Below are 20,241 nucleotides of genomic sequence, written 5' to 3' on the forward strand. Positions count from 1 at the left end.
ATCAAAGGGCCTGAGGCCGACTGCCTTCTCAGCCTCCCCACCGCGGAGCGGCTTCGCCTGGTGGAGATTCTTTTCAAAATCAACAACACACAGGACTACGTCACTAAGTTTCCCGAACTCTTTCAGGGTCTAGGCAAGCTGAGAGGTTGCCAAGTTCGGCTGCACATCAATGAACAGGTCAAGCCTGTTGCGCAGCACCCACGACGGGTTCCCTATCATCTTCAGAGTGCGGTTGAAGAGGAACTCCAAGAACTGCTGTCAGCGGACATCATCGAGCGCACGGATGGCCCGACGCCGTGGGTATCGCCGGTGGTCATCGTACCGAAAAAAGGGACTCCCAACAAAGTGAGATTGTGCGTCGACATGCGTTTGCCTAATACCGCAATTGAAAGAGAGCGGCACCCTGGCCCACACCTGAGCGATATGATCGCTGCTCTGAATGGCGCAAGGGTGTTTTCAAAGTTGGGCTTGAATAAAGGTTATCACCAGTTAGAACTAAATGTCAAGTCTCGCTACATCACCACGTTCGCTACCCACCTAGGACTGTTCCGGTACAAACGGCTGAGCTTTGGTGTCTCGTCCGCCGCGGATATTTTCCAAGAAGCTATCCTCCAGATCATCCAACACATTCCGAACACGCTGAATTACAGCGACGAGATCCTGGTCTATGGATCTGATGTGAATGAGCATGACATCGCTCTTGATCGCGTTTGCCATGCCCTGCTGGAGGCCAATCTGACGCTGAACAAGGAAAAATGTGAATCTCACAAGGCCACTCTGAAGTTCTTCGGTCATATCTTCTCCGACGAGGGCATGAAGCCTGACCCGGATAAGATTGCGACATTGAACAACACCACCAGCCCGCAGGACGTTAATGATTTGAGATCTTTCCTAGGGATGGCCAGTTATTGTGCCCGCTACATCCGGGACTACGCGACTATCAGTCACCCTCTTCGGATCCTGACCAAGCTCGGTCAGCCGTTTGACTGGACACCTGAGTGTGAAAGGGCGTTCACGGAGATAAAGCGTGCAGTGGAGTCGGCCGACAGCCTTTCCTATTTCAATCCACGACGGAAGACAGAGATCACTGTTGATGCCAGCCCTGTTGGACTAGGGGCCATCCTGGCCCAATATGATAATGACTCTGATCAGAGGCGGATCGTTGCATATGCTAGCCGCAGCCTGTCGGATCCTGAGAAGAAGTACTCCCAGCCGGAGAAGGAAAGTCTTGCTGTAGTGTGGGCGTGCGAACATTTTCATGTGTTCATATATGGCAAGCACTTCACCCTGATCACGGATCATCAGGCGCTACTCACCATCTACGGCAATCCCAAATCCAAAATGCCTCCGAGAATTGAGAGGTGGGGTCTCCGACTTCAGGAGTACACGTTCACAATTATTCATAAACCGGGGAAGGCGGAGAACCCGGCTGACTACATGTCCCGTCATCCTCAACCATCTTCAGAATCGAGCCCCTCGGTTGCCGAGGAATATATTCACTTCGTGACTACCCGAGCACTGCCACCGGCCATTCCAATGGACGTCATTCGGGAAGTCACCGCCCAGGACACCATCCTGCAAATAGTGGTACACCGGATCCGCACGAATAAATGGAGACATACAACACAAGAAGAAAACACAGATGCGACGACTCGGAAAGAGATTCAGGCATTCCGGCACGTCTGTGAAGAACTATCGGTCACCACGGATGGAGTCATCTTAAGAGGCCAACGACTCGTCATCCCCAGTCAACTACGGCAGGGAGTTATCGACTTGGCCCATGAAGGCCATAGAGGAGTGGTGTCTACAAAGAGAGCCCTATGAGAACGTGTTTGGTTCCCTTTCCTGGATCAGATGGTGGAGTCCACGCTGAGGGACTGTCACCTCTGTCAGCTGACCAGCCAAAGTAATCCACCGGCACCGCTACAGATGACCACTTTACCCAGTGGAGTATGGCAAGAAATCGCCATGGACTTTTATGGGCCACTGCAGTCTGGCAAATATGTAGTTGCCATAATTGATGAATACTCGCGATTTCCCATAGCTCAAATCATATCATCTACTAGCGCCTCTTGTACTCTCAAGGTGCTGGATGAAGTGTTTGCAACATGGGGTGTCCCCAGAGAAGTCAAAACAGATAATGGGCCCCCATTCAATGGACAGGAATTCAGTGCCTTTGCGAAGCACATGGACTTCAAACACCGCAAAGTCACGCCACTCTGGCCCCAAGCAAATGGCACCATTGAGAGGTTCATGGCCACGATTAAAAAGACATTTCAGCAGGCGTCCGCCGAGAAGAAAGAACTACAGGCAGCTCTGACGGAAGTCCTCAGAGCGTACCGGACAACACCACACTCTACTACCGGATAATGCCCTGCCACCCTCATGCTAGGGCGACCAATGAGGAATCGCATCCCAACCTGGGAGGGCGCCTTGCAAGCTGTATCACCAAGTCTCCTCCATCAGGACATGGTAGTGACGGTCAAGCACCACAAGGACAAAATGAAATCGTATGCTGACGCAAAGAGAAGAGCGAGGTCTCCGTCCTTGCATGAAGGTGATCACGTTCTCGTCAAACAGGAGCAGCGAAAAAAGACTGATTCCCGTTTCCGTGATGAGCCATTGGTAGTCACCCACCAGAAGGGCACCATGCTGACCGCGGAATCTGAGCAGCGCAGAATAACTAGAAATGTCTCTCACTTCAAGAGGTGTCCGCGAGACCCGAATGGACCAGGGATAGACATGACTCTCCTACCCGCAAGTGAAGAACATGACCCTATCGACGCTGGGGACCGAGGGCAGCAAAGTGAGCCAGTGGCGAGTGCGCCCACCGGGAACATGCCACTGCGGCCACGGCGTGAGATCCGGCCACCCAAGAGACTCATTGAGGAGATGGACTAGAGCACTGTTGCTCTGTTATTTTATGAAGAAAAGGGGAGATGTAATACAGCCAGCAGTCTAGTAGCTGGGGAGGGCGGAGACAGAGGGTCGAGGGAAGAGGAGGAGTCACGAGGGGATATGGCAGTTAGGACAGGGACAGCGTGAGAGTTAGATGTGAGAATAAAGCTCTCAGTGGTTAACGATAAATACACGACGTGTCTGTGGTTCTTGTGTAGCACGATGCTACAACTTATATCCACGGGTGCTAGCTGTCGGATAAGCATACTTTCTAGTGTATAAAGCCCATGCTCTCTTTTGTACAAAGGCTTATCATTGACGTTTGCCCCTGGAAGGCAAGAGCTCCAGTTCAACCCTTCATTACCAAACTGCCTGGCCGCCAGTTGCGGCTGCTATGAAATAAAAGTGGTGAGAAAGCGCGGGGGGGGTGCAGTTCAGGAGCAGCACAGGGTGCAGCGCAGGGGGGACAAATAAGAAAAAAATAAAATACTACTTACCTGCTGCCCGCTCTTCTAGACTCTCAGAAGTCCATGCACAGGCTCCCAGACTCCCCCACCCCTATCCATACGCTGCTCTCATGCTCGTACTACCCAGCATGAGAGAAGCGCCGCTATTGGTCTGAGTGTGCTGGATTGATGCTCAGACAGGCCCTTGGAGCATGTGTCTGTTCTCAACCCAGCTGTGCAGCACAGCTTGGGTGGACAGATCTAAATGTGCATGTTGTTTTGCCCATCCTAAGAATTCTGACAAAACTGACATGCTTACTTGCAGCAGTGCTCACCACTCCTCCTCCATACTGCAGCTGCTGTCCATCACGATGGCCTGGCCTCGCTCTTGACTCAGCTCAGAGAGGAACAATAAAACGATAATAACTTGTTTCATTATCATTTTATTTTTCTCATGTTTTCGCTGCTGAGAGAGCACTGATGCAACGTTCCTCCACCTTAACGGAGGAGCCGCTGCTGCTGGGCGCTCATTCATACAAGGCAGTACACCAAACAAGCATGTGCCCCGCTCATGTTAAGTCGTTTAGAGAATAAAGGATAAGATATTCAGTGGAAATGATAGACAAAAGCCACAGAGAACAGTGGATGGAAATTACAAAGCATACGTTTATGAGAAAGAGAAAAGTCCTAGCAAAAGGGGAACTTCAAATTGAAGGGACATTAAAGCAAGGCTGCTGCAGGAGACTATCAAGTTGGTGAGGCCGAGAGAAGATTGGCTTAGAGTGAAATCCACAAAAGGTGAGCCCAACTACAGCACTGATGAAACCTCTGTATGGTCCATATAATGACACATAAATATGAAACTACCGGCAAAAGGGCTTTACTGTCAAGAATCATCTTTAGAGTGAATACCTAAAAACACAACAATATTTCAATGTAATTTTTTTTACCGGCCTTCATGTTTTCTTTGACATTTCTTAATCCCTTATTTAAATCAGTAGACTTTTTAAGTGACAAAATTAACACTATAACACTGCATACTTACTTGCGTTTGCAAGCAATGTAGCTGCCGTTTGCATATGAGCAGAAGCCATAGTAAACACTTCTCAAGTTCACATCAAAACATGAATCCGGACCTTGCTGGGCTCCTGAGAGAAAATAAAAGTAAAACAGATCAAAAACACATAACTGGGAATGACAATTATCTTTGGTAATGTTTGCTGTTTACCCAGTGCTAAAGACTTTTCTGAACACATATGATGACTGCTCAAGACCAGCAGTGTTGGTTCTATTGAAAATTACTCTTTACCCCCTCATTGGTCCCACTTGTACTTGTCCTCACTGAATGAGGATGCACTGTCCACCACAGGAAGCACCTACTCAAGTATGACGCTGAAGTTAGCTTCTTATTTAGCTTCTTATTCAGCCAGCATCTTATTCGCAGACTGAAGTGAGCTTCTTATTCGGCCAGCTTCATATTCGCAGGCTGAAGCCTTCTTCTTATTCGAGCAGCATCTTATTCGCAGGCTGAAGTTAGCTTTTTTTTTTGGCCAACAATTTATTTACCCAGCATTTTATTTGCATGCAACATTTAATAAAAAATACAACATTAAATGCTAACTCCATTTTATCGGACTTTGCATTGCCATACCATGTACATGTTGTGTTTAAATCAGAACACATACCACTATTATGCCTAGTAGGATTTAGTCTGACACAAGACAGCTGTCCACCAAAACACAGGAAAATTTTGCTACACTAAAACTTTATATTCATCTTAAGAAACAGAGCACCTCTGTGCCATACCTGTATGTGAATTGTCTGAGCCAATCATAATTTGTGGTGCCATATTTGTCATCCTGACCTCAAGGCACCCTTAATACGTAATCTTAATTTTCCTATAGGATATTTATATTGGCTCACAAATATTTTAAACTCACTGTGTCTCTCTATAAGCTCCATAGACTGTGCCAAGCAATGTTTCCACCAGGGGCCACTGTGCCACCCTCATGTCAATGCATTCCTATGCAGTTAAAGACTAATAAGTAATCATCCTTTCTCCCATTAAGGTCACCCCTCTACACTACCTGTATGTAAATTGCTTGAGTAAAGCAAACTTTGTCACACCAGGTGGCACCAAACTAGTCGTCCTCACTTTGATGCATTGCTACAGAGTTAGATACGAATAATTAATTGTTGTTTTCTTATAGGAACACCAAATTGGCTAACAAATATGTAGGATGTTTTCCAAACACACCACATCCCCCTACTAGCTCCATGAAGATTTAGCCTGAGCCAAGCGATGTTTCCGCTTGTGCCCACTGTGCCACTCTCAAACCAATGCATTCCTAAAGAGTTATAGGCAAATAAGTAACCACCCTTTCTCCCATCAAGATCAACGTGGCTCTCCAATTTTCATATTGATTCTAATAAGGGGAGGGGGGCAGCCCTCTATAGTATCTATATGTGAATTGCCTGAGCAAAGCAAAATTTGTCACAACAAGTGACACAAAATGATGTGCACTAACCTCAATGTATTCCTGTGCGATCATGTCCAAATAAGTAATTGCAGTTCTCCTGTAGGAAAATGGCATTGACTCACACTTATGTAATTTGTTTTTCAAACACACCACCTCCCCCTATAAGGTCCAGTAGGTTTTAGCCTGATCCAAACAACGTTTCCACTAAACCTTGGGCCCATTGTGCCACCCACCAGCCAATGACATTCCTAAGGAGCTACAGCCAAATAATAAAACATCCTATCTCCCATGATGATCAACATGGCTCCCCGATTTTCATATTGATCCTAATAAAGAGACCACCCATCTATACTACCTATACGTGAATTGCCTGAGCCAAGAATAATTTGTCACAGCAGTGGCACCAAACTGGTTGCCCTCAACTGAATGGATTCCTATGGAGTTAATCTGAATAAGTAATTGTGGTTCTTTTATAAAACACATTGGCTTACAAATATATATTTTGGGGTATAATCACAAGAACATGTGATAACTACCACAAGTGTAGCTTAACCAAACTCTCAACATCGCAGCCCATCGCAGGAAAATAACCCAGTGTCAACGTGGAACTCACAACAAGGCGGTACCATGTGATAGTCTGCCGAAACCCCGGACAATGTCCGCGATACAACCACCTCGATGGAGATAAAAACACAATCTACAACATCAAAAATCCTGCGATGGGCCAAAGCGCGATGAGGAAATCAGCGATAAGCAGCACCAGGCCTGCAACACACACCTGGCCGGCGGGAAAAATTACCATAAAAGTAGAAAAAAACACCCAAACACCAACTGACTAACACCCAAGCACCATGGAGGAAGCCGGAGCAGGCGCAGAGGACAAGCGCAACCTCACAAGCACCCCGGACGACCAGCCCGAGACCTTGGGGACAGGGAAGGGCAAGGACATGAAGAAGAGGAAGACGAAGTTCAGTCCGCAGGCGAACAGGATCATAGTCACGGAGGTGATGGAACACCATCAGCAACTGTTCATCACCTCCAACGTGTCATTGTGCACCAAAACTGGACTATGGCGGGACATCGTGGACAAGGTGAATGCAGTCAGAGAGCACAAGAGGATAATGGACAAGGTCAAGAGGCGATGGAATGACATCAAGTGGAAGATCAATGAGAAACTCGCAGCCAACCAGAAGGCAGCACTGCAGACTGGAGGTGGGGGCCGAGAGCCACAGCTCGAGCTGGATGACATGGAGGAGCTGGTGTCGAAAGTCATCAGTGTGGATACTGTGGCCGGAGTCGGGGGACCGGACACTGCTCGACAGGACACAACACAACCGCAACAGAGTGAGTGACCACCAGGTACTTGGGGGACAAGTGGAGAGGGCCACGATGGCACACATGCACAATCAAGCAGAGCACAGCGCACAACCTTAATGACTCTGGGTCATCGCCCAGATCCACAGACTGTCACAATGTACAATGCCATGCTGTCTGAATATCAACATGTACCATGCGGCTACATACATGTGGACACATTCCAATACACCATCTCCCCTTCAAATTGCAGGGTCACCGTCAACACCCCCTGCAGAGCACTCCCAGCCACTCTTCACTGATGATGAGGAGGACAACCCCAGCATCGACACACAAGCCCTCCTAGACATCATTGACATCATCCGTGACTCACCTCCAGGATCAGGGCTGACCAGCTGCATCGAGGAGACCCCACCCACCACTCAAACCACCCAGCAGGAGGCACCCATGGCCCCGCCAGTCTCCCAAGATCCCCGGGAACAACACAAGTGTAAAACAGTGTAAAAAACAACACAGCAACACAAGTGTAAACACAACACAGTGTTTATGTGACAAAACGCCAGTCCCTAAACCTTCCCTTTACTTCATGTGAGTCACCCCTATGGTAGGCCAAAGGACAGGGTGCATTGTAAGCATAAGGTAGGACAAGCCCTGATGTGTGTGGCATGTCCTATATAGTGAATTACAGCCATTTTCGTTTTTCACTATTGCAAGGCTACCTGTTCTCATAGGCCAGAATGGGCTGTTAGAATTGTTACATTCTATGATCCTAACAGACCCAGGGAACATGGAAGAAATTCGAGTTTAGTATGCCCGAACTCAGAATAATAAAATACATCTGTTAGTAAAGTTTATTTTAATATTCTGTGTTTGCAAACACCACTTTTAGAAAGCTGGTATTTGCTTGCCTAACCATTTCAGCCCGCCTCTGCTATGATGTGTATCTGCTGTCTGGTTTCTGTGAGTGACAGGGCTGGGGAATTCCAGAGGGGCAGGGCTAGGTAGCCTGGTGGTGAGTAGAGAGATTGACATCCAGATGGGTGGGAGGAGTGCACCTGGACTCTGAATAGGGCTGTGCTCTGCCACCACAATGCTGGCTCCACCTTCTGTGGAGTGGCTGATGTCTCTGCCCTGCACCCTGAATGAAAAGTCAGAGACATGTCAACAAAGTCCTCAGGAACTGGTTCTGGCTGGGCAAAGGCCCCTCTACCCCAGAGGAGTACTGTCCCTGACCTGGGGGATTGGCCTGCAGTGGTTGCCTTGCTGCTGAAGGAGAGGAGAAAGACTACAAAAGACTTTATTTCAACTTGTGCTTAAAAGATCTCCAAGGGCCTGCGTAGAGCTGGCCTCCTGTTAAGAAGTCCCAGGAACAAAAGGACTTCACCCCAAGCTTCCCCCTGAACTCTGCTGTGTGAGTTCTGCCCCTCCTAGAGTGCTGGAACCAGTTGTGGGGCCTCTGGGAGCTGTGCCTGCTGTTGGGAAGCTGGCCAAGAAGAAAGAAACCAAAGATCTCCACTTTTTCACGCACAGCCGGCTTAGCGATAAAATTTCAGTCGCACCGCTCGTTAGCGTGCAGAATTTTATCGCTGAGGAAATCGTCGCAGAGCCTGCTGCCGCTAAGCCCGATCAGCGCTGGGAAAATCGTCGCCCCGCTCGTTAGCGGGCCGAATTTGATCGCTACCAGCCCAGATCCCTGCTCCGCCTGTTAGCGGGCTGAATTCGATCGCTGCGAACATCGTCGCAGAGCCTGCTGCCGCTGAGCCAGATCAGCTCTGGAAAAATCATCGCCCCGCTTGTTAGCGGACCGGATTTGATCGCTGCGGACATCGCCGCACATCCAGCCAAGATCCCCGCTCCGCCTTTTAGCGGGAAGAATTCTATCGCTGCGTACTTCATCGCAGAGCCTGCCGCTGCTGTATGAAATCGTCGCAGACCAAGCCAAGATCATCGCACCGCTCGTTAGCGTGAGTAATTTTATCGCTGCGAAAATCGTCGCAGACCCAACCACGATAATCGCTGGTGAAATTGTCGCCCCGCTCGTTAGCGGGCCGAATTTTGACGCATCGTGCCTTAGCGAGTACATTTCTACCGGATAAGCTACACCTTGATTTTTAACGCTGAAGCGCCACTAAGAACTTTTATCGCATCACCAGGTACTGTGGGTTAAAACTGACGCTAAGGTGAATGATTTTGTCGCTAACCTAAGAACTCTTTCTGAAATCATATTCTTGAACTGTGTATGTCCTTTTTGTCGTTATTTGGTCTTGTGCTAAGTTCTTATATAAAAGATCACTATTTTTGATTTAAATCTAGTGTGGTGTCCATTTGTGGTGTTGTCACTGAGTTACTGTATATGGTCACAAATGCTTAACCTATAACGCTCTGAGATAAGCCTTGTCTGCTCGCGCCAAGCTACCTAGAGGGTGAGCAGGGGTTGTTTTAGGAGTGTACCCCCTTACCCTGACTAGAGGAGAGGGTCCCTGCTTGTCACAAGTACCTACCTGTGCCAACCAGAGATCCCTAATTCTAACACGCATACCATAGTTGAACTGTATGTGCGGTAGGTCCTAAGAGATCTGTTTTCTGCGTTTTATTATAGAGTATTCGGTTGATTCCCCCTGTTTCTTGGGCATGTCTATCTAACCGGTAAGCAGGTTCAGTTTGGGGCGAATGGAGCCATTGATTGATCACGGCCAATTGAGAGGCCCAGTAATACATCTGGACGTTTGGGAGTGCAATGCCACCGTCATACCAGCTTTTGAACAGTTTAGCCATGGCTATCATAGCGAGTTTTCCATCTAAAAGGAGATTATTCACCTGCGACTTTATTGCTCTAAAATATGACGTAGGGACCAAGAAAGGGGTTTGTGTAGGGCATAGAGAAATCTGGGGAGTGCCATCATTTTGAAGAGCGCTGCTCTTCCCAGCAGGGTAAGGGGTAGTGATTTTCAGTGTTTGGCATCTCAGCGCAGTCTTTGCAGACGTCCCAGAACATTTCTGGTCATAACGTCATCTGGGTCTGATGTGACATGGATCCCCAGGTATTTGAAGCTGTCTGTTACCACCTTCACCTCACAACCCCTAGGCAGCGCCGGAGGGGGGCCGTCCAGGATATACAATACCGATTTACCTCAATTGATGGTGTATCCGGAATATTTTCCGTATATTTCGCATATGTTTAAAAGTCTGTGTAAGGAGCGTTTTGGGGATGCCAAATATAGCAGAATGAATGTCCAAAGAGTAACGCAGGTGCGAACCCATCTGTCGCACTGCGAGAACAGGAATGTATCCTTATCAACAACAACTTCTCATTTCCTTTTTGAATGGTAATCATCTTGTTCGAGGTAAACCAGTCAGTAATCCACAATCTTTTTCCATGATTCATCAATGCTTCTAACATACCAGCGAAAACAGCGTGATTCAAACATGATTCATTTTTCATTTTCACATATCTACTGCATGCCCTCCGGGCCTTCGACAGCGACACGTTCAAAAGAATCATAGAAAGCAAGTTGGCTCAAAAGATGTTTATTGCTTTTCACCCAATGCATTTCGGGCCACAGGGGCCCTTCGTCAGGGGTCACTAAAATGGATAACAAAAAAGACATCTCAGCCATATGTAAAAAGCAAACTCTCTGCATTAAACTAAAATAAAATAATACTGTAAGTGTAAAAACAAACCCAAATGTCAAGCCTTATTGCAATTTGAACCCTGAAACTCCTTAAACTCATCTCCTCCCTCCAATAATTCATCCCCTACTCAAACAAAAATAAAAATAAAAATGAACCCAGCACGTGAAAACTCATTAATAAACCCACTAACCCACAACCCATTCAATCATTCCCTTTATCAACATAGCCTCCCTTAATTAAACCTCTCTGTTAAACCCACCCTGCTTGCAAATCCTGATCGCCATCCCTTCAATGCACTATACAAATATAAACGAGTGAATCACCTTGAAAGCGACAAGCGGCAATAACATCGTAACGTGCAGCAACATACGACAATGTCAGCATTCAATTTTGACTCAAACCCTTCCACCGTAGTTTTAACCTCGTGCACTATAGGAAACAGGTGTGATTCTAACCCATGACCTAGTCTGGTTGAAATTCGAATCTTTAAAGAAACAGCACCCAGAATGTTGTCGAAGGAATAAAACCAAAACAATCTCCATTCAACATCAACGTTTCACATGCTACATTAGCTCTATCCTACTTAAAGCTGCTCAAATTGAATTTCGAACCCTCCCAAATCAAAACCCAAGAAGTAAAAACGAATACATCTAATGCTCACAAGAATACAACGAAATAAATGAATGAATAAATAGACTGATACAGCACCAAATCAAAAACCTCAAATATTTACAGAGTTGTAACGCCCCATACACTTGAATCTGTTGTCTTAGTCCGTGATATTACATTATCCATACATGAGCGTCACTTGGATTGTTCTGAAGTACTCCAATTTTTGAGACCCCAGAGGTGCTAGGGGTAGCACCCTATGACTTCGAGTACTTCCTGATGTGGTATTATAAAATTCTGCATATCTTGATAATATAACAAAGAACTTGGCAACAGAAGCTGAAATATGAAAAGACATCTTTATTAAACTCAAATGAGTGAGACTACGTCGCACAGAAGCCTTAGCAACTGAATGAGGCAGTCTGCAGAACAGAAACCAGTCTCCTCTTTTATGGAGAATGTTACGCTCTGGGCAACACCGCCCTTCTCTTGCAGTTGGTCATTCACATGTATACATTGCAAACGAAAAGGCAGAGTCATGATGATCATCCCACATTCCAGTTAAGCCAGCCCGTAATTATTTACCCAGCAAGGCTCAGATCCCACATCAGATATCGATAGGCCCCAATAAACATGAGCATCTCCTGTTTTGGGAAACAAGCCATAAAGCAGGAACAGTCAGGTGTGAAAGAGATTAGCTGGAGGCTTGTGTAGGATGAAAAGACTTTATGGTGTGTCAAGCCCTGATGCTAATCACAGGTGGCCAGAGGACGGGGAACTCGTGAGACCAGTTTGACCTGGGGCTGCCCAGGTCACAGAAAAGTCAAAGAAAGGCACATGTGCTCTAAAAGGCCCGTTTTCGCTTCATGCTATATAGCCTATGTGAGGGCAACCATAAGATGGCCACCGCTACAAAATGGAACCCACGGAGTCAATGTATAATAACGTATACATAGTGCATTCATAGCTAAAACGTTACACAAAGCACTTGTGCATACCGCATTGACCATTCGCGGTTCGCTAATACCGGGATAGACAGGGGTAGGGCCCTGCCTCCTACGCGGTCCCAAATTTTAAAGTACGACAGACCCTCCTTTTGCCCTTACATAGGCAATAACTATACTCTCATCAATCCGAGTCCAGGTCTACAGACATGAAGTCATGGAGATGTTGCTGTAGCATCATCCTATTACTTAGCGACTCTCACGGGACACGTCTCCTTACACATGTAGTAGCACAAAGGCCACATATGGCAGGACAAAATAAGGAATACCTCTATCTGTAGTAGGCAGCATAAGATCACACACCCAATAATTAGTGATGGTCATTACTAACTAGTGTTGATGCAGAAGCTGTACAAAAGAATTGCTTACGAATTCTGATCTTTTAACCTGCTCATGTTCAGGAAAAGGGTGAAAAGAATGCAAAGAAGCAGTAGTAGGAAAGGACATAGGTTGGGAAGCGGGTGCAGAAGTCAATTGGGTAGAGAAAAACAATCCCATCCATAAATGACAATGTCATGTTTAAAAAAGACACTAGAAAACTCGTTATTAAAAACATATAGACAACGGGAGAAAGTAGCGACCACTATTACAAATGAAATAATATTTGTCTACAACCCTGAGCAAAAAGCAAATCCAAAAATTATTTGGTAACATTTTAGGGCTCTTATACATTTTGTATGTTCAGGTGAAACAGTGGTGACCCTCATCAATGCTCTGAGGTGAAAAGGGGGTACTCTTCCACAGAAAATGGATTTTATTCTGCTTATACTAGACAATGCCAGCAAAACAAACAGTCTTCTAACACCTAGTCTATACAATCACACGGAAACCTCTTGTGAAACCACCTATGCCCAGAGTCCGTTCAAAAAGCCTCTCTGGCAGGCTTCTATTGTCCATCAAATCTTCTTCTGTTGTTTTCTTTTGCCTGGGCCTCTTCATTCAAGCCTTTCATGAGAAAAGTACTGCTTAGTTGGAGCGCCCTCCTGGCAAACACCCAGAGCTCACTCGAAAAAGTCTCAATGTCTCAAGGCAGTGCGCCAGTATTTTTCCTTTGCGGCAGGCACTACAGGTAGTGTGCTCTCCATTGATCAAGGGCACAGGTCATCTCGTGCAGATTCGGGACCATTCTCAGACTCCAACACTCGTCATTCAGTGTCAGAGGACGCTAAGGCTGCTCTTCCATGGGCACTGGAATGTAGTGCCTTCTGTCAATCTTGGATCCGCCGGTGCACTGCACTTCCATTGAAGCAAAGGGGGTGTGTGGCCAAAAACTCAGGCCAAGGGGCTCAAGGGACTGCACACTGTCAGAGGTTACCAGCACATGACAGGCGCTCTTTTGCACTGAAATTCTGATTTCTGTGGCAAAAACCATCTCCTCCTTCTTTTCTGATGTTGAACGCCTTCTGATGAAGCAAGTGTGATGCTTTAAACAGTTCATTGTATAACAAGGGGACTGTAAACAGGTGGCCTGTGATTTTCAAAGGAGTGGCCACACGCCATGGGACAATTTTCGTCCAGAATACACTGTCTTTCTCAGGAAGCAATACCAATAAAAAGGCAGTAGGCAAAACAGTGCCTCTAAGCTTTTCAATTGGGTTTCCATGTGAGAGCCTCCATCATCTAAGGGTAGATAACTACACGAGAATTCTATCTAAATGGATGTCTTCACATATGGTGGCATTGTCTAACGGGGCAAACACATTTTTTTTCTGAATGATTACATCTAGGTGTTCCTAAATTCCTTATCCAGAACATCTCAATAGAGAAATCACATGGTACAAATTATCATGGGCATGTAGAAAACTTTCACATCAGGCGCAATATGCAATACACAGGCTAATAGTCAAATATGCAAACAAAAGACAAGAACTAGAGGGTCCTGATATTTGCATGATTAGAACACATCTGATCCCACCAAAAATTAAAGCAGCAGGAACAAAAGGGTAAAAACCACATTAAAAAATAGATATTGAAAATTCGTCATGTTCAAAAGAGGTAAACGTGAGTAATCTCCTATCGGGATGGAAAACTTGTCTTACTATAATATAATATACTTGACAGTCAGGCTGGAAAACATTGAAGCAGGCCTAGGGACAATTCTTGAAAACCAGTCTGGTCATACAAGAGGGGATTATACATAATATGGAGGTTCCTGGTGCATCACTGCAGTCTGGAAGTGTGTACCTGAACAATACACCTACAATAATAAATGGGCTGACTGGTGAAAGGAATACGGAAAAGGGAATTGGAACTAGGACACAACTAAAATCCCCAATAACTAAGCATGATGCGACATCGGTCAGGGAAGAAGCAACAAAAGCAATAAAAAATAAAAAATCTATAGGAAGGACAAGAATTTACTTGGGTGATAGTCAGGCATGTGACACTACACCAAGAGTACGGGTGGTACACAAAAGGCCAAAGTTACATACATTTTAACTCTACCGCTGGCGACTACACCATATACGGTAATCTTAGCTAATGTTCCAGTTCCTTCTGCAGGGAAAAATGAAAACCTAGTTTCCTTTTAAGAAGCAAAGGCCATATGCTACTTAGGAGACAGGACACCATTAACTAATGTAATATAGAAATTAGGCCACCTCGAGTCACAGATCTATAATTTCATCCTTAGGTCCAATCAAGGGTACATAAATGTAAGGCTGCCTGTTCCATTAAGGGAAAGGGCAGTAAGTGACTAACTGCAGGCGACACACTTTGATCCTGTAGATCTCTTTTAGTTTTCTGTAATACCATTATAGCCAATTTAGACATGCACTGGTGAAGTGTTGTCTCTCATGTTCACAGCATGAAATATCATTAGCTGTGGAATTTAGTAACCAGAACAAGTTCAACCAACTGTTGCGTAGCGATGGGCATCGTCATGACCATCCCCTCACAACACAGGTAAACTTGTAGAAGTATCAAAAGCAGCAACAAAAACAACGAAAACATGCAAAAAATAATAAAAACGCACAAAACGTCAAGCCATCAGATATACTTGCTGTATATCAAGCACAAAAAAGCATAGACAAAACAATAGCATATGTAAAATAAGCGGTGACACACAACACCATGTCATGTACTTTTATGCACTGTAAACCTGCAGCCCAAAACCCAATATTTGGACCTGTTTAATTTGTCAGGTTTAAAATCCTTACCCTCCTTTTTGACAGTAGATCACCAGGCAATGGAAATCTGCTGTCAAATATAACGTTACTGTCTCTCTTCTAACATACAGGACCAGCGAGAACAATTCATGATAGGACCAAATACACAAAAATAAATTGCCATTACTTAACTGTACCCCCTTGTCAGGCCTTGCAACATCCAGCCACTTTAGTTTTACCTTTCTAAAAAAATCGTTACACTGACACTCCATATTAATTTGGCACCTACAATTTCCACTGTGAAAAATAAGTCTTGATTAGTAAAATCGCTCTAACTGAGGCATGTAGCTTTCAAAATGTTTAGAAAAGGGGCTGCATTTTATTGTCTGTCTAAGACTTAATGCAACACTTCGTTTTCTGTTAAATAACAGTAACTAGCAGACATTATTTTATTTTCATTTATTTTCGAGCGAGACACAAATGTATCAGTTCTGCAAAGTATTTAACACAATGTTTGGGCTTTTAAAGAAACCCCTTTGCTATATTTTCCCTTTGGAATTAAGTTCTTTGGTTTTATTGATGTTCTTATGGAGAAACCAGAAACCCCACCTTCAGAGGCCCGTGTAGCAAGGTCATTCTGCATTCCACAGAGGCAAGGCCCTAATTTAAAAGGTCATAAATGTCAACGTGGCAGCCTACGGGTAACTTGAGCCAGCCTCTGCAGCTCTTCTTAGCCCCCCGGCTTCTGCCACTCTGAATTTGTCAAAGCCAGAATGCCTTCCTAATTCCTCCTAACTTGCAATAATTCACTCTATTTTGAAAAATAATTTCTCCTTTTTAGGCGCTAAAAAAATTATCTCTATTCCCAGATTATTAAACTACATTTACTGTGAATAATTCACGAAACTTAATAACACACATACCACTTTTTAGAATAAATCCTTGTTACAATCCTATGTAATGGTACACATTTCAACAACCTTAAATGAATGAACGTCTCAGTAGGCCCAGCTAAAGTTAGGCTGAACTCCAGCAATTGGGACCGCTTTCTGCCCCAGTCCACTGGCACTGCGAATTGCATTTGCAATGAGTTTTGATATTTTCTTCATCATTTAGTCACTTGCCTTATACCACATTCCTTTTTATTCCCTTCGTCAATACAACCTTCCTCACGCTACTCTTCATGTCTTTATTACTCCCCTTCATCATCTCTCTTCCCTCCACGGCATTCTATTTTCCAAATTGTTCTTCTCCTTCCTACGTATTACCTAGTTCCTATAACCGTAATTCTACATTTCTCCACCCCTCTATCATTACTGACTTCATCACGTACCTGCTCACAAACATCCTCTTTTTCCTTCATCAAAAAAGAATTCTCCATTTCTCTTTCTCTATGTGGGTGCTAACTCCATTAAGGCCGTTTTTTATTAACATCAAATAGTTGCGGGTTGCGATACCATATTTTATTTAATTTCTCCAAGTTTTAAAAAGGTCCTGTTTTTCATAGCGTGTTCAGTAGTATCGTGACAGACACAGCTAAAGTTAGAACCTTCAACCCTGATATTAAAACAAGCCTTTGTACTGGCACATTGACTCATTGAATCATAAGAAGGCACAACCTGTAAATATATATCAAACCTAAACGTATGCATTTACTGAAGTCTGAGACACTTTAAAAAGTACTCTGAATGGAAGAAAATGCAGTTCAAACAGTGTTTTCTACCCAAATTCGACTTTCATTTTCTTGGCATTAAAAAATGAATATCCTACACTTTTTTTGCATAATATGCATTACCAGAATGTTTATTACATAACCCATGAGTCAGGCATTGGAAATAATAACTTGTACTTTATAGAAATGAGCTTGTTTGCGCCTGCGCCAAGGGAAAATTGTACACACGAATGCTTGTCATTTTAGTGATGCAACACAACTTAAATCAAATTTTAATGCTAGGAGGTCATAGTATGAGTATTAAGCTTTATAAATATCAAAAAACGATTTTGAAAAGCACTTATTTTTTTTAAAATAATTTTTCCATGATTAATACTTTTCTTTTAAAAAAAATCCCAATTATTCGTTTTTGTGATAATTCCATGTATAAAAAACAAGCTGCATCTCTTGCCTATCATTTTGGACACATTAACTCACACGCCTAAGCGCATAAGCCCAACTTGAAACGCGTCACATTTTTGCGCCACTTTCATTTAAAAGGACGGTTCTGCAAAATTCCACCCGTGTTCAACTGGGAAGGTGCTGGCTGAATGAACATTTCTATCAAATATACTGCAGCTGAAAAGTTTGCCTGTGAACATCTAATACAATGCATCTAAGGAAAATGCTGTAAATGTATTTACTTTTGCAAAAATAGATAATTTCGTTTTTGGGGCCTGATTTATATCTATTGAATGTGTTTCTAATTTTATCCTTTAAGCATTTAACGGCAGTTTTGTATATGTGCACAATTGCTCATTCTATAAATTAAAGAGCACCATATAGCTATTTTAGCACGTCACATGGTTCGTTTCTGGATTTCTTTTTTAAGTTTCTACTTGATATTAATTAACCAACAATTTACTTAACAGACTAGAAACATCAGAAGACCCACAAACACATATTGAGCTCATTTCAGACATAAACAGAAAGGGGTTAAACAGACAATACAGCGCGCTTTAGCCATTTTTCATAAATGGCGCCGTCGCAATTTACTTACAGAAGTTGCACTAATGATAAAAAAACCACAGACATTTAAACACACAGTTGACTTACAAATCAATACGCATGACAGAAAGAAAGAACAGCTCACAGACTATACTTGAAACAAACCATTTGCAAATACTAGTTGTAGGTCATATTTACAAGCAACGCTTTTCAATAGTGTTCCAAAAGGCTGCATAAACAGCCCCACAGACAGATGCATGTCCAAGAAGTAGTGAATGCGCTCAATTCACTAGCTTTGCCTAGCAGAACACCACACAAAATCGTTCTGCATATCTTTATTCATGAAACTGCGCAGAACGAAGGATCCTTGTTTTGTATTATGTCATATTTTAATTCCCTGGGGATACAAAATCACCAAGGAAGAAATATGTTCTTAAATGTAACCTATTTAGATATTTCCCACACTATGGTACCTTTCAAAACAAAAAACAACACATTTTTCCATGTGAGCTTACAAACAGGCATGCCAAAAATACTGCGGAAAACGCAAGTATTATAATCAAAACCAAATGGAGAAATATCTCCTCATTACCTGCCTACACAAATTGCAATTCGCATATCCAAACCTATACAAACCAAAAGCTACATTTCCAAATTTGCTAAGATCAGGCATCTTATAGCTCACTAATCTAGCTTCAAACTTCAAGGGGTTATCTCTACCAATACACTCGCAAATATGCGAGACCCTCGGTTTTGGTAATTGCAATGACCAAATCAGAAACCAAGAAACCAACCCCTCGGCTTTGGTAATTGCGATAACCAAAGTAAAGACCCAAAGAACCAAAGGACTGGGAGCGACCCACTTATACTTAATTCTTATTCTTAATAATCAAAAGGTTATCCAAATTCTAATTGTCAAGTTCTACATGACCAAACGTCTTCTATAATACTCACGCCAAAAGGGTTCTTTTTCTCACCTTTTGAGTGACATCATGTGGAGGATCAAAATCAGGAAATATACCGGGCTACATAATCAAAGAATCTCCAGAATCCCTGTGCACAGAGTACCTTCTTGGTAGAATCCCGTTCTGTCCTCCTCAGTAGATTTCAGTCTCCTGACAAGATCACTCCCACAGAAAGTCACTTCTCTGATGAGGCCGCGCTGGTGGGCGCCAACTGAAGTACTCCAATTTTTGAGACCCCAGAGGTGCTAGGGGTAGCACCCTATGACTTCGAGTACTTCCTGATGTGGTATTATAAAATTCTGCATATCTTGATAATATAACAAAGAACTTGGCAACAGAAGCTGAAATATGAAAAGACATCTTTATTAAACTCAAATGAGTGAGACTACGTCGCACAGAAGCCTTAGCAACTGAATGAGGCAGTCTGCAGAACAGAAACCAGTCTCCTCTTTTATGGAGAATGTTACGCTCTGGGCAACACCGCCCTTCTCTTGCAGTTGGTCATTCACATGTATACATTGCAAACGAAAAGGCAGAGTCATGATGACCATCCCACATTCCAGTTAAGCCAGCCCGTAATTATTTACCCAGCAAGGCTCAGATCCCACATCAGATATCGATAGGCCCCAATAAACAAAGGCATCTCCTGTTTTGGGAAACAAGCCATAAAGCAGGAACAGTCAGGTGTGAAAGAGATTAGCCGGAGGCTTGTGTAGGATGAAAAGACTTTATGGTGTGTCAAGCCCTGATGCTAATCACAGGTGGCCAGAGGACGGGGAACTCGTGAGACCAGTTTGACCTGGGGTGGCGGAGCCAAGCTGCCCAGGTCACAGAAAAGTCAAAGAAAGGCACATGTGCTCTAAAAGGCCCGTTTTCGCTTCATGCTATATAGCCTATGTGAGGGCAACCATAAGATGGCCACCGCTACAAAATGGAACCCACGGAGTCAATGTATAATAACGTATACATAGTGCATTCATAGCTAAAACGTTACACAAAGCACTTGTGCATACCGCATTGACCATTCGCGGTTCGCTAATACCGGGATAGACAGGGGTAGGGCCCTGCCTCCTACGCGGTCCCAAATTTTAAAGTACGACAGACCCTCCTTTTGCCCTTACATAGG

At 44.1% G+C, this 20,241-nt stretch overlaps 1 protein-coding gene across 1 annotated transcript in view; it reads right to left on the reverse strand.

Moving 5' to 3' along the window:
• The window catches only part of LOC146784506 (zinc metalloproteinase-disintegrin-like VLAIP-B), a 3,216,124-nt gene that overhangs the window by 800,975 nt on the left and 2,394,908 nt on the right, over window positions 1-20,241 (reverse strand). Inside the window, exon 15 of the mRNA XM_085632968.1 lies at window positions 4,390-4,492. Coding sequence (XP_085489094.1) covers window positions 4,390-4,492 — 103 coding nt within the window. The remainder of the gene's footprint in view (window positions 1-4,389; window positions 4,493-20,241) is intronic.

This window comes from Triturus cristatus, chromosome 11 (assembly GCF_964204655.1).
Source record: "Triturus cristatus chromosome 11, aTriCri1.1, whole genome shotgun sequence".
Lineage (NCBI taxonomy): Eukaryota > Metazoa > Chordata > Amphibia > Caudata > Salamandridae > Triturus > Triturus cristatus.